The 24,925-nt window shown below is 45.1% G+C and overlaps 3 protein-coding genes across 4 annotated transcripts; 2 read left to right on the forward strand and 1 right to left on the reverse strand.

The window, feature by feature from the left end:
- Window positions 1–302: 302 nt before the first annotated feature.
- LOC133899281 (putative clathrin assembly protein At1g25240) lies at window positions 303–2,341 on the forward strand. The gene has a single exon (XM_062340259.1). The coding sequence runs from the start codon at window positions 358–360 to the stop codon at window positions 1,825–1,827; it is 1,470 nt and encodes a 489-aa protein (XP_062196243.1). The 5' UTR covers window positions 303–357; the 3' UTR covers window positions 1,828–2,341.
- Window positions 2,342–13,197: 10,856 nt separating this feature from the next.
- Window positions 13,198–21,173, reverse strand: LOC133898965 (IAA-alanine resistance protein 1-like). 2 transcript variants are annotated; one of them, XM_062339804.1, is made up of 11 exons: window positions 20,243–21,173; window positions 20,052–20,135; window positions 19,907–19,956; window positions 18,921–18,972; window positions 18,325–18,429; window positions 17,712–17,977; window positions 15,041–15,193; window positions 14,801–14,908; window positions 13,790–14,008; window positions 13,663–13,707; window positions 13,198–13,550 (listed from the first exon to the last, which is right to left on the reverse strand). In XM_062339804.1, the coding sequence occupies exons 1-11, from the start codon at window positions 20,631–20,633 to the stop codon at window positions 13,398–13,400; spliced, it is 1,626 nt and encodes a 541-aa protein (XP_062195788.1). In that variant the 5' UTR covers window positions 20,634–21,173; the 3' UTR covers window positions 13,198–13,397. The 2 variants fall into 2 exon arrangements, with proteins under 2 accessions (XP_062195788.1, XP_062195789.1); XM_062339805.1 differs by having other exon boundaries at window positions 13,790–13,891; window positions 20,243–21,172.
- A 2,068-nt stretch (window positions 21,174–23,241) lies between these two features.
- LOC133899317 (protein HVA22-like) lies at window positions 23,242–24,510 on the forward strand. Its single transcript, XM_062340304.1, has 5 exons — window positions 23,242–23,414; window positions 23,528–23,554; window positions 23,671–23,793; window positions 23,893–24,067; window positions 24,173–24,510. The coding sequence occupies exons 1-5, from the start codon at window positions 23,368–23,370 to the stop codon at window positions 24,194–24,196; spliced, it is 396 nt and encodes a 131-aa protein (XP_062196288.1). The 5' UTR covers window positions 23,242–23,367; the 3' UTR covers window positions 24,197–24,510.
- The last annotated feature ends 415 nt before the right edge of the window (window positions 24,511–24,925 follow it).

Here is a 24,925-nt window from a genome sequence, read left to right on the forward strand (position 1 = left end):
CTATAAAATACTACTCGGGTCCTAAAGCCTCACGGTGAGGGATTAAAATTTCGATGAAATTCTAGAGCGAAACGAAAAATCTAATTCTAAAATTTTCTTTTAATGGTATATGAGATTAATAGAATAGAGGATGAAAAATGATTGAAATTTTGATTTTTTTTTTCACCAATAAACAGAATAATTATAAAAAAATTTGAAATCGTGCCAGAAGGGTCGTACCAGAAGGGTACACGCAAGAACAAAGATGAGCTCTGCCTCGACGCGACACGATCAGGATACAAAATTAGAAAGCTTGACCTGGCACTCCACCGTCCACCACCACCACTGTCACATTTGGCCATTGCCCTCCCTCCTCCCATGCCCACCAACTGGCGTCACCTCCTTCGTTTCCCCTCCCTTACTGCCTGCCACGTTCTTGGCGCGTCGTTTTTCTTTCGCCCTGCCGATTTCGTTGGCCACTTGTTTCTGCAAGCTTTCCTCCCCGACACAAGCTCAAGCAGAGAGGAAATTACGTCCGGCGTGGAGCTGGCAACCGTCGTGGACTTGATCTTCCCAGGGCGCGTCGAGCTCGGCGGCGCCCGCGAGGGAGGTGGTGACGCTAGGTGGTGGGGCTGCGGCGCGGAGGGCCCTGGCGGTCAGCAGGCGATGACGACCGCGCGGCAGTTGTGGCGGCGCGCCGCGGCGGCCGTCAAGGACAGGAGGAGTCTGTACCTGACGCGCGTGGCAGCGCTGCGGCAGGCCTCGGGGGTGGCGGCGGCGCTGAGGAGCCCCGAGCTGGAGGCGGCCGTGATCCGCGCGACGAGCCACGACGAGCGGTCCGTGGACTATGGGAGCGCGGCGCGGGTGTTCGCGCTGGCGCGCGCGTCGCCGTCGGCGCTGCAGCCGCTCATGTGGTCACTCGCGCGCCGGGCGGGGCGGACGCGGTGCTGGGCCGTGGCGCTCAAGGCGCTCATGCTCGCGCATGGCCTGCTGCTGCGCTCTGACCTCGCGCCACGCGCGGCGCGCCTCGGCCGCGTGCCATTAGACCTCGCCGACTTCCGCGATCGCTCGTCGCCGCCGTCCAAGTCGTCGGGGTTCTCGGCGTTCGTGCGCGCCTACTTTCGCTTCCTCGACACCCGCTCCCTCTTCGCCGCCCAAGAACTAGACGGCACAAGCAGCGAAGCCGACGACGAGGGCGCACGGCTCGACCGCGTGACCAAGCTGCAGCACCTGCTGGACCTGCTCATGCAAATCCGGCCATACGGGGACGGCATGGAGCAGGGCCTCATCCTGGAGGCGATGGACTGCGTCGTCATCGAGATATTCGAGGTCTACAGCCAGATATGCACCGGCATTGCCCGGCTCCTCGTCGCCATTCTTGGCTCCGCCCCGACAATGCCGCGGCCGCGGCCGGGGGAGACGGTGGCGGCAGCGAGGCGGCAGAGGGGAGTGCAGGGAATGCGGGTGCTCAGGAAGGCCGCGGATCAGAGCGCGCAGCTCTCGTCGTACTTCGAGCTCTGCCGGGGCCTGGGCGTGCTGAACGCCGCCGAGTTGCCGGCCGTGGAGCGCGTCTCGGACGACGACATCAGGGACCTCGAGAAGCTCATCATAAGCCACGTCGTTGAAGGTGGCAGCGAGGAGGCCGAGGAGAACAATGGGAAGGCACTGGTCGCTGTGGAGAACGCCGGCATGGAGTCGAAGACGGTGGTGACGAAAGAGTGGGTGGTATTCGATGACGACGACAACGCCGGCTCCGGCGTAAGGCAAGGACACTTCGGTAATTACGTGAATCCGTTCCTTGGTGCGCCGTGGGCCGCCGTGGCGGGGAGTGGGGACGTGTTGGTTTAGGTGGATTAGTCAAAAAAAATCCTCATAAACTGTGTTTTGTCGATTTGGCCTACTTTTGGATTAGAAACAATGCGATCGAAACCGTAGGTGATCAACGCCTTCGTCTTCAGGTTTCGGGGATGGGGCTGTTAAGGAGTCGAGCTCAAGTAAGTTTGGTATGACAAGTTTGAGCTCCACAGTAACTCGAGCTAAATTTGAGCGAATTTGAGTTGCCGACTGAGCAGACAGGCTCGAGCTTGATTTAAATAGGCTTGTTAACCGTTAAAATTAATTAAAAAAATCTCTATTTTAAAGAAAGTATATAAATTATCGAATTATTGTATAGAATAAGAAGCTCACGAGCTTCGAGCTAGGCTCGAATCTTAGATCAGTCGAGTTCAAGTAGCTTGCGAGCTTTCTGCTGTGGCGGGGAGACAAACTCTCGGATATAAAATGTGAGTCAGTCCTAAATTTCAGAATATTAGATGTCCTATGTATTCTATTGTCTATTCTACAGTCAATGATTTTAAGCTTAATTTGCTCAAACTTTGTTTCAATTGTGTGTTGGTTATGTCAAATATAACCCAGTGGTGCCATTACATATCTTTAACAACTCTTGGTGCTATCATGAAAATATCACTTTTAGCTACAATATCAAATTGACTCGAAAATTCTCAAAGACAATGATGAAGGTTATCCTTGTGATTATTCAGCTTTGTGTTGGATTTCCGGGAGGGGGGGGGGGGGTCTTAAGGCGATAAGGGAGCTTACCCACTTGAATATTCTCATTAATCAGAACAGCATAGTAAATATCCGAGTATTACAACAACGTGCCCAAGCATGAACGACTTACCCTTCTTCTTGTTTTTGATTTTTGATGAGAGAGGATGAGCCCTCGACTTTTAATAGAAAAACCATTACAGATGAACGGTTTACAATGTGAGAAAAACATGTGAGACATTAGAGAGGAACATAAGAGTGGAGAGCACAAATGTGATTACTCCATCCGTTCAAGAATATAAGACGTATTTTGTGTCAAAAAGTTAAACTTCATCCGTTTTGACGATAATTAGTTAAATTATATGCATATTTATTATACAAAATTTGTTACAATAGTTTTGTAGTTTAAAACACTTTTAATATGAAGTTGACTTTATATCAATTGATAACATATTCTAAGGAAAATTAATGGTTAAAATTTATCTTTGATAACTTTTTAAAAATAAAATACATCTTATATTATTATCATATGGAGTATATATATCATAGTAGAAGTAGACCATCAAGTCTGCGGCAAAATATTGCAGACTAGGGGTCGAGGAGTGTAGGGCTATGCAATGATCAAGGACGCTTGACCCTTTTAACACAGGGTAAGACGATTTTCCCCTTCTTTTTAGAAAAGATGACAAACTTTTGGAAAAGAAAATATTAAGAAAGATCACATAACTTTAGTATATTCATCAGTCACTTGGTCACAGCGCTCTTAGAGAAACGTAAATGTTTAGCTCCGTGGATATTTCATCTTGAGTAATTTCACGAAGCCTATAGGCCTGGTCGGAACACAAGATTGTCATTTGAGATAGTCATTCTTGCAGTAATTTTGATGGAGGTTTAGCAATATCATGATTTGGGTGGGAAAAAACCCTACCATCTCTCTCTCTCTGATCACATTCTCAACTCTCAACTACTAGGATTTAGAAGGAGTTTTTATTACTTTTCTCAAGTTCCTATATTAGGTATGTGTCAAATAATTGTACAAAGTTGTTATATATAGGACTTGAAGTTACATTAGCGGTATAAGGTGGAACCATAGTAGAACTCTAGGTGAAATCTTAATAGGATTGCTATAACCAGATCTCCTTATAAATATAATAGGAGGGACACTGTTTGCAACCATAACAGCATAACAACATGTTCACAGGGGACAGTGAGTCTGCTAGAACCCGGGAAGCGACCGGTGTTGCTAGTTTGGAGGAACGCACATAGTCATGCCCCGGGATGTAAACTTCAATTGAACATCGTTAACAAATATCATGTCTCTGAAGTCATATGTGATCGTGTGTATTGTCTGGGTAGATCGATCTGTTACTTCCGCTGATGGCTAATTTTCTAACAAGTGGTATCACAGATATGGTTGGATTAGATATAGAGGCAGTGCGTGGAAAATCACATAGAGGCGCAAGGATTATGCATCTACAAGGCGTCGTGCAACACACGGGTGGTGCGAGGCAGTCACAACGCAAAATGGAGCATGGTTGTCACACCTGGTTTTAAAGGAACAACAAGGTATATTCCACATATATGCTAGAATCAAATTTCCATACATACAGTGACTTCATCAGTGAATCATTACAGTGCCATAAGTTAAACGATAAACTTCCTTACACAAGGACACGTAGGTCTAAAGAAAAGATACATCAAACTAGGCACTCAACGTTGGCGGTCTTCCATAATCCACATGCGTCGTTCGAGGGGAGCGCCAGCCTAGTATAGGGAGCATTCGGGTCAAAGTCATCATCGTTGAAGAACTCTACCTCCTCTCTAACGTCTGAACAGCAGTTGATCGAAGAGGGAAAAGAAGGAGGGTGAGTAGATAAAGTACTCAACAAGAGTAGAAAAGTATGACATGGGGGTTTAAGACAAGAAAATCTTGACTCAGGTTTACTGCATCTATGTCATCCTAACCTAGGACTCAAAATAAATACATCATCCTATTTACTATGTGTGACGACACTAACTTCACAAGAACAGCTCATCGAATTCCATCTAACTACCAAACTCGCCAGATATCTCATTACCTGGCTACCAACTCAACGAGTTACCACCATCCGATTACCAAAAGCAACCGTCTAAAATTTTCCACTAATCATAAAGAAGTCCAAGCCCGCTCTTGATCGTGAGCACAACTGATATATCAGTTTTACACTCTGCAAAGCTCGTACACTTTACACACAAATCATGATTTCCATTATGCTCGTGTTAGCTAGATACTTGCACACTTTTGAGGTGTGCGGCCAAGAAACCACTACAAAGCCTTTACAACACCTCTCTCAGTCCTTGTCTATTCGTCGAGGTTTCACTGCATAAGTGGAGTACACTCTCCATCCCAGAAACCCCCTCTTGCACCTTACAATTCCAGGAAGTACACCCCTCCATCTTCGTACCATCAAATGATATTCACCATACTGAGGGAATAGCGAATTAATCAGCTAGGTCCGTCCCATACTAAGTTTGTGGTTGTATTGTTGTGGAGGGTTACATGTCTATGAACCAGTCCGTAGAATCCCAAGAAGGTACTACCACCAACCTACAGCGCATATCCGCACATGTGCATACCTGCAGCATCATCATACCACCTCTTGCTTAAAATCCCTATGTTCTATGTTGCTAAAAAGATTACCAAACCATGTCATGTTGCATAGATCATTAGATGAATTCACATTTAAACCATCCAACTTGACAACACAGATAAGCAATTCTACCCACGACATCCAAGCTACAACAAAGGCGACAAGGATAATCATGGAAGAATCTAGTAAACCCTAGCCATGAATTCATATTGACAAGCATGCAATAGAAGTAAAAGACACACATTCCTACAGTGGGGTTAATATGATCAAGGACACTCATCTTCAGCAGCAGGTTGCTCAAACTCTTCAAAGGTCTGGTTCTGTAGGTTCATGTACTTCTCACCTACTAATTCAATCTCGACAACCAGAAACAAGCAAGCACAAACATCTAAGAACAGTACACTAAACAGTAGCAAAGCGTTATAAAAAGCCTACTAACAGAAAGTACTCGTCGCTACGATCGCGTGAGCGTAAGAAACACCTAAAACAGAGCTCGTATGAAAAGTTAAAAATGTTTGCAGTTAGAGGGGTATTTGTGTAAAAAGGCAGTGCTATTTGGTAAAACCGAAAGGTCTAGGGACTTATTTGTAAAAAATAGGGACTTATATGTAAATAAATAAAACTACAAGGGGGTAAATATAAAATAACAGTAGTAGAGAGGGGCCTTTTGTGAAAAAAAAAAGTTTAGGGACCTAATTAAAATAATTAATAGATAAATTTTAATTACAAAACCCATTAAAACATTTATTTAAATCACTTTCTCTTTTCTGGAAATTTCTATTAAAAGAAATCCTATTTTCGGAATTATCTATTTTTGCAAATTATTTTCTAAAGGAAAATTAAATTATGATGTCAATACATTGACTGGGCTGTTGATCCGGATTTGTGGGCTGACGTGGCTTGCCATGTCGGACAAAACGCTAACGTGGCTCGATGATGTGGATAGCTGACTGGGCTTTGGCCTATTTAAATCTAGGTCATTGATCTTCTATCCATCGGCTGAGATTGGCTAACGAGAAGAGGCTCTCACCTTTTAATCTCAGTCGAACAATGATGATCAAACGGTGGCTGGCGCACTTTGCTAATCTCTGGCATAGCATGAAGACGAAGGCGGCTTCCCGTGGCATCGCGCTCGTCGGCGTGGGAGGAAAAGCTCGTCGTGGGACTCGGGCTTTGACGACGAGTGATGGAAGCAGGTCCTCGGAGGATCCTGTTTTGGGGATGTGTTGTTGATGGAGGAGCGATGGAGTTGCTCGGCAACGGTTAGGAGCGGACGACGAGGTTAGAGCTCGACAAGGAGATGGTTCCGGCAACGAAGAGAGAAATTCGGGATCGAGGAAGCCTCCACGTGCTCCTGCGAGCCGATGAAGGGCTCGGGGTCGTCGGGGAGGGCTCAAACGCGGCAGAGCTTTGGGGGCGGCAATGGCGTGGTGAGCTCAGAGGTGGCAGGGTTGAGAGAAAAAGGGAGGGTGGCGGGGTCGAGGCGGCCTTTATAGGCACGAGAGGGCTGCGGAGTGGTTGCGAGGAGGGCGCACGCACGCCAAGACGTGGGGAGGGTGTGTGCGCCGATGGTTTCAGGTGGCTGGTTGTGGCGCGACATGAGAGCAGGATGACAAGCGGGCCTACCTTTTTAACGAGAGGAAGAAAGGGGGAGCGGGCTGGCTTTGCCCCAAGAACGAGGCGCGCACATGGTAGGAAAGATGGGCTGATCCAGGCGGATAATTGGGGCATTACAATGGCGGCAACTGGTGCGTGCAGGAGATGTGCATACGGCTGCAGCGGGTCAACGGGAACAACAACGGCGGCTAGGATGGCTAGCCAGATGACATCGTTGTTAGTGTAGCCGAAATGTGTCGTGTGGTGGTGGAGTGGAGGCCTTGCTGGCAGACGCGTGCGTGTGTGTCCAAGTGCGACAAATGCAAATTTTTTTTATATTTTCTAACATTAATATTTAAATAAATAGACCATTGATAGAAAGAATTACAAAAATAGACGTCTATCGCTATTTTATAGGGCGGTTAGACCTTTACCACCCTATGAGATGACGTAAGCAGTCCACCGTGGGAGCTCGGGGACTAACAACCCTCTGATTCGGCTGTTACGGAGATATAAATAGTGTTTCATCAAAATCACTGTTTATAATAATATTTTTCCCTAAATTCATAAAAAGCATGTATAGAATTTAAACTAAAATTCTCCAAAAAAAAGACTCCTTTTATAACTTTTAACAATTATTAGAGTCTCAAATAAATTTCCAAAAATCTAAAAAAAAATCACTAATATTCATCTTATGTTATGGACTATTTCTAAAATTATTTCTAGCCCTATATTATATTGTGAAAAAGTGAGTTCCTTTATAATGCTCTATTCACATAAAATGATAAATATATATATAAATAGAGTATTAAAAGGACTCATTTTTTCAACGTATATCATAGGGCTGAAAAATTCCGGCAGACACATCCTAGGGCTGGAAAAATTCCGACGGATACCACGGGAGCCAGGCGCGAGGCGTCAGCTTTAGCTGCAGGTGTCCGAGGTCCGTCATGGATAGTTTTTTATTTTTATATTTTATAACTTAAAATATTAAATAAATAGATTCTTGGTAGAAAAATTTAAAAAATATACACGGTAAGCGGTTAGCCAGTCGGACGAACAAACAGTATTCATCGAAATTACTTTACGACTCTTATTTCGTCTCCCAGCTCTATTCAAAATAGTAGTCTTTTTTCTCTAAAAATTCTATAACTTTTTATATGTGTTTTATAATCCATATGCAACCCATTTTAATTAGATTCATCCAAAAAACATGCATAGAATTTAAACTAAAATTCTCCAAAAGAAAAGACTACTTTTATAAATTCTAGCAATTGTTAGGGTCTCAAATAAATTTTTAAAAATCTAAAAAAATAACTAATATTCTTCTTATATGATGGACTAATTTTTGAAATTATTTTCAGTCATAGTTTATATGGTGAAAAAGTGAGTTTCTTTATAATACTCTATTTATATGTATTTTTATCATTTCATGTGATATTAATCTTTTAATTAAATTTGAATTCAAAGGAAATTCAAACATATACAAAAATTATCCATTGGAAATATATCAATTATAAATATTTTTTATGTATAGGATGGAAATATTTTTTATTTATAGGATGGAAATACTTTTACAAAATTTCATGTGATATTGTTTTCACCATGTAAACTATGGCTGGAAATAATTTTAGAAATTAGTCTATCATATAAAAAGAATATTAGTGAATTTTTTAGATTTTTGAAAATTTGTTTGAGATCCTAAAAATTGTTAGAATTTATAAAAGTAGTCTTTTCTTTGGATAATTTAAATTTAAATTCTACACATGTTTTTTGATGAATCTAATTAAAATGGGTTGCATATGGATTATGAAACATATATAAAAAGTTATAAAATTTTTAGACCAACAGAAGACTAATACTTTGAATAGAGCAGGTGGGTGACGAAATGAGAGTATGAACAGTAATTTCTACGAATACTGTTCATCCGACTGTGCTAACCGGAGCGGTACCCGCTGGATGAGAGGGCGATGGCATTTATTTTTTAAATCTTTCTACAGGAGTCTATTTATTTAATATTTTAAGTTAGAAAATATAAAAAAAAACTCCGTCATGGAGACCGAAGTGGATTGTGACGTGAATACAGGGCCCAGGCGGGCTGTGGCTCGCAGTCAGCCTAGGCAGGGGTGTTCCAGTGCGGCATGGCCCGGTCTGGTGGTGACAGGCCTGGTGGTGGCGGCTCACGGAGGTGGTGGTGCAGCGGCCTCCGGCCCAGGCGGGGCGCTGGAGGTGGCCCAGGTGACCGAGGCCTGGACAGACGCGCGGCCCAGGAGGGAGTCCAGGCGCAGACGGGCCAGTGGGGCAGGTCGTGCGGGAGCGCATTCCAGGCAGGCCGAGGCACTCGCATGGCCCAGCGGTTGAGGTAGGCGCGCGCAGGCTGCTGGAGGGGCCAGGTTTTGAGCAGGCCGGTCGGATGGAGGCCCTGAGGCCCAAGGGCATCAAGCAGCAGGGGCATCCCACGCAGGCCGGTGGAAGCTTGGTCAGCCAGGTGGGCCGGAGACCAGGCGCGCGGCCAGGGAGGGCCCAAGTCGGTGGCTCCAAGGTGCGCAGGACGTGTACTGTAGCTGATTGGGAATGGAACAGTACAGAGAAAGCTCGGGTTTTGTGGTGGCTGGAGTTGAGACCGATCAGGATTGGAGTCCGGATCGGGAGTGCAGATCAGGATCATAGAACAAAGGCGTGCTACGGTTGCCACAGGTGGTTTTATGAGGGATCAGTTGTGGTTCGGAGGAGACTCGGCTATCGGTGACTTCGTGCAAGGAGATTCAACGATGACATACGGGTTCAATGATGGATTCAGACAGACAATTCATGATGAGGGTGAATAGTCTAGTATTCGATAAGGGGATATCGAAGTTTTGATCTGACACCGAATCGATCAGCGTACATATGATAAGGATTGTCGTGCGGCAAGTGCATGAGGTGCGCAGGTATTAGAGTACAACGGAAGGTCACAGACACAAGGTGCACAGTTTCTGAGTATGACAGGAGGTTATAGACACTGATGAATATTGTAACAGGTGAAGGAGGAGAGATAGTTGACCGGTTGGTCATACTTCAGGCCGGTGTTGCAATGTTCGGTGATGAGTATGGCTTGTTGATATTTTTTGGTTGTGGTGCACATGATGACTAATGAGAGTTCAACAATGGTGGCTGGATAGTTTACAGGAACATGGCGAACAATCCAGGAAGACTGGCGGACAGTTCACTTGGAGGGTGAACATACCGTAGTGCAGGGCGGACAGACTAGCAGTGACAGACCAGTCATACCACGGGGTAGTAGAGATGAAGAGACCAGTAACAATAGCGTATGGGCTTGAGGACTAGTGGTGGTTATTCTCTGTGGCGTGGCAACATGTGGTGCGAGCTTAGGATGCAGGTTTGTATTGAAAGGGCTTGCATGCTTCCAAATCAGCAAGGGCTCGAATTGATTCAAATTGTGGCCATGAGATTTCTGAAGTATGGATATATGGGCGTGAAGATGCATCAATGGCTGAATTAAAAAGAAGTATAGAAGTTCTCTACTTCAACTGGAGTAATTAGGTTAGTCTGAGACTATAGGAGCCTACAGTGTAAGACATCGGAGAGTCGTAACCTAAACAGTCAGGTGAAAGAGCAATGTTAGTGTGGCAATTTCTATGTGTCTCAGAAAGCAACTGTGAAATTCTCAATATCAAGAAATAGTCAATTGGTAGTGTGGATGTTGGATTCAATTCAATTGACTTTTTCATGTGACGCTCAATAGGGAGTAGTTTTTCTTCATGAAGTCAGATGATTTTGGTTGTATCTACATTTGTGATGATGCGGGCTACTGTTCTATTAGAGTAAGGCACTATCAAAATTAAGATCTATAATGAAGTCATGTGCTTCAAGGAGTCAAGCATGTGTCAAGGCTAAAGAGAAATCTGATTTCACTCAAAGAGTTTGTTTTGATCAAAGAGAAAGGTGCTCAATTGCAGGTGGAGTCATGGAGTTTGAAGTTACAGGGATAACAATGTCTCTGGAAGGCGGTGAATCTAAGTAAAACTCATCGGATAGCTCTTGTTAAGCGGCAAAGGCGACAACTCAACTTCGATTTACATGGAGGTTTGTGCATGACGGCTTTAAGGTGGCAGATTATTCACCAAGGTGGAGTTTGTTAGATATGTGTCGAATAATTGTATGGAGTTGGTTACGTATAAGACTTAGAGTTGTATTAGCGGTATATGCAAAATCCTAGTAGAACTCTAGGTGAAATTCTAGTAGGATTCTTGTAATCATGCCATTTTATAAGTATTAGCGGAGGGTCACTATTTGTAATCATGATGGCATAGCAACATGTTCGCAAGGGTCAGCGAGTCTGCTGGAATCTCGGGAAGCGGTCGGTGCTGCTAGTTGGGAAGTAGCGTCCGTAGTCATGTCTTAAGATTGTAGGCTTCAACTAAACCTCGTTAACACACTGTTGGTAGCAAAAAATGGCATATACAAATTTTTGTGCACACCGGATAGTCCAGTGATCAAGGTCGTGTCATCACCAGACTATCCAATGAGTATAAAGGCAATTTCTTGTAGAGAGTTATGCTCCCTGGGAAAATTTGCCCGGCGAAAGTTCCAGTGATAGCACCGTATTATCCGGTGAGTTCAAAGATGAATCTTGCATAAAGGTTTGCTCTCTGGAAAAGACTGTTCGGTGAAGTGTCCGATGGTCGCCGAATCATCCGATGAAAGCAAATGTGGTTCTTGAAGAAAGTTTTGCTCTCTGAAAGAATCGGTCTGACGATAAAATCCGATGAATATATTTCATACATCGTAACATCCAGTGTGCTTTAAAACGAAGATTAGGGTTCCAACCTATTTAAACTCGTTGGATGGTCCAATGTTCTTTTTTTTTCTCACCAGACTATCCGATGTTCAGTCTGAGTCTGGATCAAGTTTGTTTTTTTTAATCTGTTTGATTTTTTTTTTGGTAGTCTTCGCTGAACAAGACAAGTATATGCATGTTTTAGGGATAGTCATATTCCATAGGGTGGGGGGCGGAGGCTAATTGCATCTATCCAACAGTCGACATAAAACCAATATATTATCATGTCTTTTTGCCTTTTCTCTCGTTTACACTACTGTTCATCTTCTTCCTACTGATGTTGCCCTTTCCACGGCCTAGGGCAAGCTACCGGCCAACCATACCCTGATAGTGTCCCTCTCGGGTGCAATTTGTTAACGACGATCCGTCGCTGCAGTGCCGGATTTGCTACTCACCGAGTTAGCTATCCTTGCCGATTTGCTCGTAAATCGGTCGCTCGTTGCCGCAAAAACGCAATAGCTACCGCGCTGTTGTACACCCTGCGCATGTTACTGCGGATTGCACACAAGGTGCTCGTGTGTTAGCACGAAGATCCATATTTTTATACCAACACACACATCATGCCTCTGATGCCATCTATCATCATGTGCTAATTTCCTAACATCCTTTACATGTCGGAGCTTTGGATCTGTGATCAGTCACCCTTGTGTTATTCCCCTGACATGACAAGGAATTATTGAAGAGCCTACACATTCCCCTCTCGGCCAAGCCAAGCGAAGGGCTTTCTGCTCCGGTACAAATTTATGTGCTGGGTGGCAACATTTGCACGGAGGGAGATCGATAGGTGAAAGAAAGGACCGAGCAGTAACCCTTGCTGGTCGCAGCCCTAGCCTACCGATTGATCATCAGAAAAGCCTATCAATCGGCCGACCAGTCCATTTCGTCGTTTCCATGTGAATGTTACTGCTGAATACTGCAGGAATCAGACGAAGCAGGCAGGCCAGGTTTGGTCCAATGCTGAAATGCTGCAGGAATCAGACGAAGCAGGCAGGCCTGGTTGGGTCCAAATCAACACGAAAGCAAGCTTGGTTAACGTTAATCGTACGCAAAATTTTAGTAGTGTTGGAAGGAGACAGAATTCTGGGAGAAGAATTGGCAGCTTTTGTCCATCTACTGATCTACATCTGAGTGGCCTACCTGCCGATGCACAGGTCACGGACACAAGCACATGAAGCCATGCCGACATGCCGCCGCGATCCTTGCCATTGCTAGGAGAATGAACTTTACATTGTCGAAGATGCTGTACTTGGTAGTTGGTACATCCTTGTATGGCTTAAATATACAACTGTAGTACACAGTGTGAAATCTGAAAAGCCTGTAGTGCAAACAGAACTTCCGATTCCATCAGAAATTAACCCCACTTTGAGGAACAGCTTCCAATGGCATTTCGGCGAAGCTAAGGCTTTACCAAAACTTGCTAGAGATAAACGCTGACATAATTTCACAAACTAAATTTACACATATTTTCTGGTTAGAAACGGCAGATAATTTCATTTAGGATAAGAGCTATTTCCGCATTAAAATAGGGAAACCACGAAGGCCCTAAAGGTGGCCAGCTCATGACTTCATACAATTATGATCGCAAGATTAAGGATTGAGCAGTAATTGAAAAACAGTCATATGTTAATGTACCAATGATGAAAGCAAACCTATAATCGGGTGCCAAATTTTCTACGATATTTTCAGGTACTATATCAAGAGAATTAGAGAACCCACCTTCCAGGCTGGAGCTGTTCAAGAATTATACTAGCTTGGTGTAACTGCAGTTCAACCTGAAGTTGCAACTGGAGAAACAGATATTCAAATCATTCTACGAGAGAGATGCCTAGAGCAACCAGCATCCCCATTGTGAGGGAAATCAACTGAGCTGTTGAGCTTTTGAGGGTTGTTTTCTGGTCGTTCATCTGTGGGAGAACTCCCGCAACAGCAATGTAAATAAAACCACCAGCGGTGAATCCCTGTAAAAAATGACAGTTCGAAGGCCGGGTAGAGAATTAGCTCCAACAATGACGTCATATCAACAGTAAACCAAGAATGCATGCCTTTCAAGTTCCATAAAAAAGAGCATACCTCAATCAATGAAGAATGTCCTGGGTCTTTTCCCAAAGATAATGCCTGCATAAGCAGTAGAATAAGGCATCCAATCTAGATCAATCATTTTTTCTTTGAGAGCCAGAAGGAAGGAATAAGAACTCACTAATGCTGTTCCAGCAAGAGCAACCAACGCAGAGAGAAAATTGAAAAATAGGGCCTTAGATACTGTGAATCCTGAGCGCACCAAGATTCCGAAATCTCCAACCTTAACAAAAAGGGGAAAAAAAAGTTTACCATCAAGAAGGAGCATGTTCTGTACCGAGTCAATAGAACTGTTTTGCCAATGAAACACTGGATGATTGGAAGTTCGGAACCAAGCATCCTACATGTAAACAAAAAGAGAGATTTCAAGGAAGAAAGAGTGCAAGTAAACTTTCAGGGGCAACAAAAACTGGCAAATATTTTACTCGCATTTAAGCCTTGTTTGGCTGGGCCAAAACCCTACCCCATCCGCGTGGATGGGCCAGGATTCGGCCCATCAAAACAAGACCATATGCAGACCTTCAGAGCTAAGGCTATCATGCCAACTAACTACATTGGGTCTAAGCGCGGACGCGCTGATAGCGCGATGGCACAACCGTCCGTTGAGATGGCACCCACCCGGGCTCGAACCCGGGTGCCGCATGGTCGTGTGCCCACCTTCTGTGTTACGGTGCGGACGAGTCCCGGGTTGCCTCAAAGCAGCGCTGGTGAGGTCCCCGCCCCAGCCAGGTTCGGTGGGCCCCGATCTTTAAAGCTCATTCGCGGGACGTCTTTCCCCTTTGATTGAGTTTTTTTTTTTACATTAGGTCTAAACACCAATTTCAATGTGGCATATTAACATGTCCATATATACCTTGAACTGTATTTTCGTTCAATTTCTTACTGCGCCACTGGCAAACAAATAGAGTGCATCTATTTATTTATAGTACAATAGCTCTCCATTTTAACTGATCTAACACCTCGATACTAGAAGATTAAGTGATGGTATTAATGATGGACTTGAATAGATATTAGATAATCGCAGAATATGTCCAGATATAATATTAGGATGACTGTGTTATATCAACTGTTGGATTTAATCATACTGAAAGTAAAATTTGAAGCTTAAGTTAATCTCAGGGGCGAAGGTAACCTCTTGGGGAAGTTCATGCGCAAGCAGAAATAAAGTTCTTGACCACCCTCCAACAGAACCATGTAGCAGAAAAGCACTCCCAAGAGCCATCCCATCAGTGAAGTTATGCTGCATTATTCAAACATTTTTGTCTAAACTTCCATCAAAATCTAATCTATCAAAAAGTTCAGAAAACCTAACATACAAAAATGTGCATCTGCGCAACACAAAACATAAGAATAGCTAAGGTGACAGACTTACAACACCATCTGAAAAAAGATTGAGGTATCCAAACACCAAGTTAGAGTTTGGAACAGAGGAATCTTCACTTGACAACTCTTTGTCAGGGGTACGATCACTTTCACAATTGACGGGCTCTCCATCAGTGGCTTTGGAACTGGCAGAAGAGCTCCTCTGTTCATCACAGCACACATCAAATTCATAAGTGGGTCATGTGATCCTAAAATGGCTATCCCATAATTCTAAAAAAAGAAATAAAAACATACAGTCAAGCATACAAACAACTATTTCCAATAAGATGCTATTAAAAATTCTGACTTTGGATCATCATCCTACACTTCCCTTATGCAAATGCATTTAAATCACCGAGCAAAGTGACAGTATCAGAGTTTATAATAGCAATAGCATCGAGGGCAAAAATATCTGCTTCTAGATAGTCTAAAAGATCTCTGCTTGAATTCTCACTTTCTCAGCACCACAAGGTGCAACGTGTGCACCCCAAGAACTGGTCTGCTAATAGAAATGTGCTATTCCACTATAACAAGTGGGAACCAACTGGTAAGCTAATTGCACAACTGTGGAACATTAAGAAACAAATTGTCGAGTGCGCACAGAGAGCTGCCTACCAGCAAGCGTTGTGATAGCAACATGCATATGTTCAAACCTTGCTGCAAAGATGATCTGCTTCCGGAAAGGAACGTCATCATTATAAGAAATCATGAACACTGTTTTGAAAAATGCTAGACCATAGTCACAGGATACGGGGTCGACCTCGTGTTCCCCGATCCCGGGACACCGACCTGAATCGAGGGTCGGGGACGTACAGGGTCGACGTCCCCATTCTGACAGTGTCGTCGCCCTTGGCCGCACAAGTATACGACGGGACGATATATAGATGGGGCTTACTTGCAGCGGCGGCGAGACATCATGGGACGGTGAAGTTGTTCAACGACACGAAAGGCTTCGGCTTTATCTCCCCCAACGACAGTAGCGAGGACCTTCGTGGAGCAATCATCTATCAAGTCCGAGGGCTTCCACTCCCTTGCCGAGGGCGCGACCGTCGAGTTCTACCTCTCCAAGGGCGAGGACGGCCGCACCAAGGCCGTCAACATCACCGGCCCCGATGGATCCTACGTCAAGGGCGGTGGCGATGGTGGCGGTGACGGAGACGGGGGGAGGGGGCTTCGGCTCCTACAGCGGGGGTTGATCTGGCGGAAGCGTCCGCAACTACGGCAGGAGCTGGGGAGGTAGGAGGAGATTCGATGGTGGAGGTGACCGCCGCCGCGCAGCTCAGGAGAAAGAGTAGAGGTAGAGGGAGGCGAGCGCGAGGTAGAGAGAGAGAGAGATGTGTGTTAAGGAGAGAGTTGGGTCGAGCCTAGCTCGACAGGTTCAGGGTGAGAGGTTGAGAGACGCTCAGTCAGCCAGTAACCAATGAGCCAAGCCCATTAGCAGCCTAATTACAGTAATATTTTCTTCTCTTTCTTCGTTAGATTTGGTCAGTAGGGAACTGTAGTGACCCTCAACCCAATGATTCATACAGGTCATCGATCCGGAATCCTTGAGATCACGTATCGTGTCGCCAATTATCATCTCAAAGAGGTATATCCCTTTTGCAACCCATTTTCCTTAGGTGTCAACCCACATCACTTTTTCCATTCAACTCAGATTTCTGGTGACTATGCGATAGATGCTAGGGGGCAGCGGCGGGTGGCACCTAGCACCCAGGTAGGCTAGGTGGCCGATTAAAAAAAATGCTGATCATGAGGCTCTACAATGTATAGCATCATAAAATTCAAAAAAAAAAAAAGATTGTCAAAGGGAATCAGACAAAGCTGCCCTGAGAGAACAACAGACATCATTTAACTTGATCCACTTTTAGCACTAGAATATGTATAGCTTACAGTTGTCACCAAGACTTCATGTTCTAACTTCACTGAATTCATAAAGTTTCTACTTAAACTCGTGTGGCAACACCTTCCCTTTTACCTGTTCAGCAAGTGTGGTAAAATAGGTGCTTTTTCCATCATTGCCACACTTTGCAAACTTGGCATATCTTCTCATAGGTAGTGATTGAATTGCTACCATTTGGCATTGAGGTGGATTACTATAATCCCCCTTGTCGTTTTTAGTATTTTAATGTTTGGCTAACTGCTTTTCTATTAATCAAGGTTGCAAATGGAGATATTGATGCGTGTCAAATTACACAATAAGTGTGTCAGGACCAACAATTGTAAAGCATAATTTATCTAAACTTCTAAACAGACTACAAGATTTTAACAACTGCTTTTCAACACTAGCTTATAAATAAGCGCAGCACAGCGCAGGAACTGCAAACTGACCCTTAGCCATGAGTTTACCTTTCATGAATGGTTTCCTAATACTTGTTGAGATGATTTGTCTGCTCAAACAAGTGTTCTGTACCACATGGTCGGGAAGCATATTTGTCTTTATCTTTAATCTAATATTCCTGATGGTAAGGTTCCACGAGAATCATAATGCACCTCTTCCAGCCATGCCATTTTTCGTCACAAACATTGGTGACTTACTAGTTCCCATTGTCTATGTTACTTCGCAAAAAGTAAATGAATGGCATAAAAATAATAGAATATACATGCAACAACTCGAGAATGAAGATTTGGGAAACATATAGGGTAGAATAAAAGTTTTGTGTCCAAAACAGAGTTGGATGTACCTTCCGTATAGTAGCTTTTGACCCATGAGAATTTTCATCGTCTATTTTTCCAGTTGCACCATCAACCAAAGGTTCCTCTTCTGCTTGATCCATGTCTTTACCCTCATGATCACCATTTGCATGATACAACTTGGCCTTGTCACTGCTTCCATGCCGTTTGTGGTGGTGATGATGGTGCCCATGACCCATGCTATGAGCCCCTTGTTGTGAATTGTCTTCAACATACCTCACAATCTTCTCAACAATGAAAAATAGTACAATGCCAACTGCATGAAATAGTGGAAGGTTTAAAGGATTACAACAAGACTAGAAGTTAGCGCACAGAGAAAGACAGCAAATCAAGGACTGCTGGGCGATAAAACAGTGAATAAGTTCATTTCATTTATAGGAGTATATTGAAGGGCAATAATGATTGATGCTGAAGAAGAATTGAACATATCCAGCTGAGAGGCAATGACAACCAACAAAATTAAGGTTTTGAGAAATAGAACAGCAACTCAATCAATCAAGAAAGGACATGCATAGTCTGAAAAATGGATATGCCAAAAGGCCTAGAAGATAAAGGCCATAAAAAGAAAACACTATTGAGCATACATGTGTAGGATATACTCACATAGTATAGACAACCCAACAGAAAGATCTTCCAGAGAGTGTGCATGTGCATGCTCATGAACATGATTGTGACCCTCGTGATCATGCGAGTGAGAATGCCCTCCACCTGAGTAGCGATAGAAAAGTAAGGCAAATGAGAAACAAGTATGCTGCTAAGGCGAATGAGGTAAAAGAACTGTATCTACAAGTATAAAGGTGAAGAACATAACAGAAAAGAAGGAACACAAAAATACAAAAGTTAAAGCCTAGCAAGCAACTTGATTTAGGACCATAAGTTGCATTGGAGTAAATATATCATTTATTAACATTCCTGCACAATCTAACTTTTCTAGGCCCTATGAAAAATTCATCAGTCTGTTATGCTCCGAAATACCCTCCTTTACCAGTGAAAATATGAAGGGAAATATACTGTTTCTTTAAGTAACTGAAAGGGGACAGGGGTACAACTTCAGTAGATATTGAAACAGTATGCTAACTGATGACATTTCATGTTGATGAGTACAATACAAAACAACTCTGCGAAATACAAGAACTATGAAGGAAGAAAATTAAAACAAAATAACAAAAAAGAAGCCTCAGAATTTATCAAGGATGTACCAAAAGCATGTGGCAGTTGATGAAGAAATGAATCTCCAAGCATTGCTCCTGCCTGGAGAAACACCACAAACAAGACAAGAAAAGCACATAATTTGCGACATTGTCGATTTTGAGCAAACTTGTAAAATTGTTGATTTTGAGCGAACTATTAGTAATTTAGTATGAACAGACCAATACTTCCTAGAGCAATTCAGTATGGAACTTTAAACAAAGACTACTAGCGCAAAACAAATACATATACATAAGCTAAAAAATCTCATGCTTCAATTTTCTGAATATAATCTTCATTAAAATATCCAAAAAGTATTGGTTTCTTTTGCATTTTTTCATAGCCCATTCCATCACTTACATACATGCTGATACATAATCCATCAAAAAGATATGTTACCAAAACAAGAGCAGAGGCACATCAAACAATTTTTTTTTTTTTTTGCTGGAGAAAGAGATATCTTTATCTAATTAGCAGAGGAGAAAGTACAGATCTGTTACAATACGATTCTATATGATCAGGGATGTGCCACAAACAGACAGCACAATTCCACGTTCTTCTACCTGTATGCAAATTCACGAGCCACACTGTTTTGTTCTCTACCGATCTAAGTAGAAAGGAATCAGAATGAAATTCTACATATTTTAAGTTATTTAACACCCACCATGGACAAATATTACAGGCAATAGTTCAAACGTAGAACCAATTGTCCACACATGAAATAAATTCATAACAACATAACAGATACTTCTTGTTTGTGATTTTCAGTGAATAGAAATATGACCGTTTACTGGTTTGTAATTGCAGGAAGACTACCTTGCTGTTAAGTAATTTCAAGCAGCATTCACTGGAATGTAACAGGAAAAATTGAATGTAGATTAAATAGGTAGCTCTTAGCGTTTGATAGGAAAAAATTGAGGCAAATTCAGAATTGCGTCGATTGCAGAAGCATATCCATTTAATAGCTCGATAAAGTAAAGTCAAGCTCCACACTTACCCCAAAAACAGCAAGCGAATCCACCATGGCCTTTGACGGTTTCCCCTGAACTGCAAAGCGAAACAAAACAAACATTCAGGTGGTGAGCACAAGGACAGCAAGCGAATAAAACCCCAGATTGCAATGAACCAAACGAGGCACTCACAGAAGATGACCGGGAGGAGGACGAGGCAAACGAGCGACGCCATGCTGACCAGCAGCGAGCACCCCATCGCGCTCAGCCACACACCTGCGCCGATCGAATCCCCAAATCAATCGATCGCCTCGGAGTAAATCACGCACAAAAATCAGGCCTCCCGCGGAAAAACGAACAGGATCGAAACGAAAATGCCTCACCAATAGGCGATGTCTCGGAATCCAGGTCCCCGTGGCCGTGGTGGTGGCCATGGTCGTGGTTGTGGGGATGGTGATCGTGGTCGTGGGGATCGTAACCGAAGGATTCTAGCTCGAGATCCGCCTCCTCGGCCAGCTCCTCCCGGAGCAGCCGCTGGATCTCGTCGCGGCCATGGGCCTCGTGGCCGTGGTGGTGGTGGTGGTGCTCGTGGTCCGCGCCGCCTCCGCCACCGCCGCAGCTGTGCCCGTGGCCGTGGTGCTCGTGCGGCTCGTCGTCGCCGTGGCCGCCGTGGTCGTGGAAGGGGCAGGAGGACTCCGAGTGGCCGTCGGCGGAGGCGGCCGCGGCCGCGGCCGCCAGGAGGAGCAGGACGGCGAGGCGGCGGCGGCGGCGCATTAGGGCTACGGCGTCGGGGCGCTCGCGGGTTCTGGGGGAATCAGGAGGCGGAGGCGCGCTTGCAGGCGCCCTCGATGGTGACGACGAGGACGAGCACGAAGAGGAGAACGACTATGCCTACCACCACGCCGAACGTCACAACGTCCATACACGCCCCCAATTAAACTTGAAAAAAAAAATGTAACAAAAATTGGCTCGCTGATCGCTACGACATGAGTCTCGGATCGCGGTCTGGAATTCTGACTCGACAGCGACGAAATCGGAACCTTCCCCGCGCGCTTTGTGTCGGTGGCAAGCAAGGAAGGGCTTTGCTTGCAGTTCGGGGAGCAATTCGATGGCCACTGACCACAAGGTGTCACCAGTTCACTGGAAGACGGCAACAGGTTGGTACTGGTAGCTTGAGAGGAGCACGATCGAGTAGGGTGATTCACTGCTTGACGATGCAGGGTTGGTGCAGGTTAGGGAGGGGAGGGGAGAAATGATGCAGAGCGAGTGCATCAGCGGAGCAACACCTTTCTCTCTAGACTCCAGAGCTTCTTTTTGAGAGGGGTAAATTATAGTACTCACGCATCTCACTCACTCACACCACATTCACACTTAACACACGCGCACACATGTACTAGTACGTCCTAGCTTTTTTTCCCTTGTTCCAGAGGTTTTCTTTTCTCCTCTTCCGATCCAGAGTAATCTTACTGCTAGAACCATTTTCGGCTCTCTTCTGAACCTTTCATGATAAGTTTAGATTGACCATGGTACGCGTGTTATATCTGGTCGGTGCAGGATCATAATGAAATTGGCACAATCTGTTCGCTCAAAAAAAGATGCAGGATCATGGATGCCGCAACATCGACATAATTAAGGTGTCAACTATCCATATCAGACTTATATAAAAGGTGTTCAAATTATATTTTTGTCTACGTGAAAAAGAGTTAATACGAGGGAGAGAAAAGATAGCTACTCATGTGTAGCTAGTCTATAGTACATTTCAATACATATGTAGATTTTTAATACTTTATTACATGTGGATCTATATTAAATATAGAGAAAATATTATAGCTAATTTATTGGAAGAGTTGTCGATTATACAGATAGTATGAATCATTTTTATAGCTAGTGATGGACTATATTGTTAAAGATACTCTTAATGAGCGAATTACAGCCACTGTAGATTTTATTTTTATAGCTAACGGTTAGCTATATTGTTGAAGGCGCTCTATTGGCGAATACAGCCAAATAAGAAATGACATTTGAATGTCTTGCACTACCAAATATACTTCCACATAGCACCCAACTACGTTGCCTAGATTCTTCACGCTGCACCAAGTTATACATCTTGCTGTTGGTTATAACAAGATCAACACAGTCTGGTGAACATGCGAGCCGCCCTAGTCTGAGGTTCCGGGTGTTCTTTTAATTAATCTTCAAAAAGTATGCACGAAGGCTTTAGAGCATCTCCAACCGAGCCCTTTTCCCACCCCCTATCCTATATTTGAGGGAAAAACGATGAAAATCGGTCTCCAATCGACCCCCTATCCGGCCCCTTTTATTTGAGGAGCCTTCAAATCTCCTCTCTCACCCCCTATATCTAGGGGCTCCTCATCCGACCCCTCACTCGCGCCGTCGCGCCCGCGCACGGCCCCTCCCGCACCGCCGCATTGCCCCACGCCTGCCCGCCCGCGCTTCCCCGCACCCGCTCGCCCGCCCACGCTGCGTTGTCGCCCCCTCACCCGCCCGCCCGTGCCGTGGAGGCGTGGAGAGAGGGATCTTGAGGAGAGGGAGGTCGGGGAGAGAGAAGGAGCGGGGAGAGAGAGGGAGCTTTGGCCGGCGTCGGGAGAGAGGCTCTAGAGAGAGAGAGGGAGAGAGGGAGAGAGAGGAGAGAGAGTTACCAGATATTAATAAAATAGAGGTGATTCGAATATAGAGGGTCAAATATGAGGGACCGGTTGGAACGCGCTGAGAAGTAGGAGATGAAATATGGATGAGAAGCCCCTAAATAAGAGGAATAAGAGGTCAAATATAAGTAGTCGGTTGGAGATGCTCTTAGGGACAACAAACTTCAGTCCGCAACTGGGCCCAGTTAAGTTGCTCCTAAAACTCCCGGCCTTTCGTTGGAAAAACGACGGTCGGCATGGCCCGAATCGGCCCATTCGGACCGACGCGGCAATGCATTGCAGCCACGGCCACGGATGAGTCACAGGAGCACGGACCGACCGAAGCTGCTGCCCTGCCTCCCTCACGTGGACACCAGTGCCATCCTCCCTCACACGTGTCGGCGGCTCGCCACGTGCCACCCTGCCTGAGAGGACCGGAAGTCGAGGACCTCAGGGCGACGGCATGCAAAGCGGCGAGCAACCACGTCAAGCCCTTAGCGATCCGACCTGACCCACCCACCAACCACTGTAGTTCGTGCTGCGAGGCCTTTCGAGAACGCGCGTGTCCTCTCGCACCCTCGTCGTGAGGTGAGGCCGGTCTGTGATCAAACCTCGAAGCGATCCCAGGACGCCACGTCCAAGCTAAGTATCCGATGCCATCTCGCCACCTGCGGTGCACGCGACTCCGCTATAAAGCCCTCCTACACCCTGCTGATCCCACTGAACCTTCGCTGTCGCATCAACCGAGAACAACTCTTTGCTTCTCTCAAGCGCTGTTCGTTTGAGCTCAGCAAGCCGAGCGCACATCGATCTGGTCGATCCTGGTCCAGAGTTTGGACACCGTTGGTCGATCCGGAGGAGAAATGGGCAAGTCATGGGCGTTCATCAGCCATCTCCACACCATCGCCGGGTATTTCTGCCGTTTCATCGATCGTTTCTTTCGATATCCTTGGATCTTTTTGCGAGTGCAAACGATGTCTGATGTGTGTATACATGTTGCTCGTTCTTCTGTTCCGTTTGCAGGCCAAGCATTTCCCTCCTGTACCCTCTGTAAGTGCATCGAAGATAAGATTATTTTTTTACCGAGGGAACTAGCTGCATGCTGACGATCAGTCGTGATCGCGCGTAATGATTCTTTGAAACCGGGGGGCGTTTGTGATGTGCAGGTACGCGTCGGTGTGCGCGATGGAGAGCTCGTCCAAGGTGGACGACGAGCAGTGGCTCTCCTACTGGATCATCTACTCCTTCATCACCCTCCTCGAGATGGTCGCCGAGCCGGTCCTGTACTGGTAACTTGTCTGCCTCGTCTGCTTCTTGCTCTGAAACAAACTAGCCATGGTGCCGCTTCTCGCCGATTACTAATTACTTGTCGTCCACGACGCGTGCAGGATACCGGTGTGGTACCCGGTGAAGGTGCTGTTCGTGTCGTGGCTGGTGCTACCGCAGTTCAAGGGCGCGTCCTTCATCTACGAGAAGCTCGTTAGGGAGCAGTTCAGGAAGTACCGTGCCAAGCACCAGCGCAAGGCCGCCGCCGCCGATGACCACAAAGTGAACATAGCCAAGGTGAGAGCGTTCGCGCTGTGCAGGGAGGGCTTCACGTTTCAGTCCTCTCCCTTCGTTAGAATATCTTGCGTGTCTTGTGATGTTTGTTCCTGTGAAAATTTGCAGGCTGAGCATGATCATGTGCAGTGAGAGGAGATCTGACGACCGAGAGGAACAGCTGTAGGTTGCTTCAGGGGCGAAGCCAGCCCCCAAACTAGGGGTGCACGATCTCTTACGGTTCATATTAGTTATTATTAATAGCGTTTTTAGATCAGAGAGACGTCTGTGTACTTACACTTCATAACGTGGCTCCATCACTGGGTTGCGCGGTTGCGCCATATATCCAAGATATCCCCTTCTTACTAGAGATGTGTTAGGCGTATCATGTATGTCTGAACTGCGAAGACCTGTAGAACGCTTCAGTTGTGGAACGAGGAATACTGTAAGAACAGATGGATTTCCTGCTTTGGAGGCTCTTGTGCTGACTTCACGTTGTACTGTACTGTGTGTTGTAATATGCGTAAAAATCTAATTTCAAATTTATAATTTTATATAAATGTATATTTTACAATCTATAACAGATAGAATATATTTTTAACTTTAGCAGCAAGCAATAGTACCAAAAATTTATCAGTTTCATCAAAAACTCACGGTCGGGTTGATGAAGGGATGAAGTTGACGATGTGTCGATTCAGTGTCGTGCAGATCGTAGATGAAGCAGTGCAGAGCGGTCGTACAGGTGCGCTGCCTAGAAACTTTATTGTCGTTCCTCGTGCGGGTTTCACGGCGGTAGAGGCTCGGAGATATCTCTTACTTTTTAACCTTGTGCACGGCAAGGAGAAGGGCTGGTGAGATTCAGCAGCATAGCACACAAGACAG

The sequence above is a fragment of the Phragmites australis genome, chromosome 18, assembly GCF_958298935.1.
Source record: "Phragmites australis chromosome 18, lpPhrAust1.1, whole genome shotgun sequence".
NCBI classification, from domain to species: Eukaryota; Viridiplantae; Streptophyta; class Magnoliopsida; order Poales; family Poaceae; genus Phragmites; species Phragmites australis.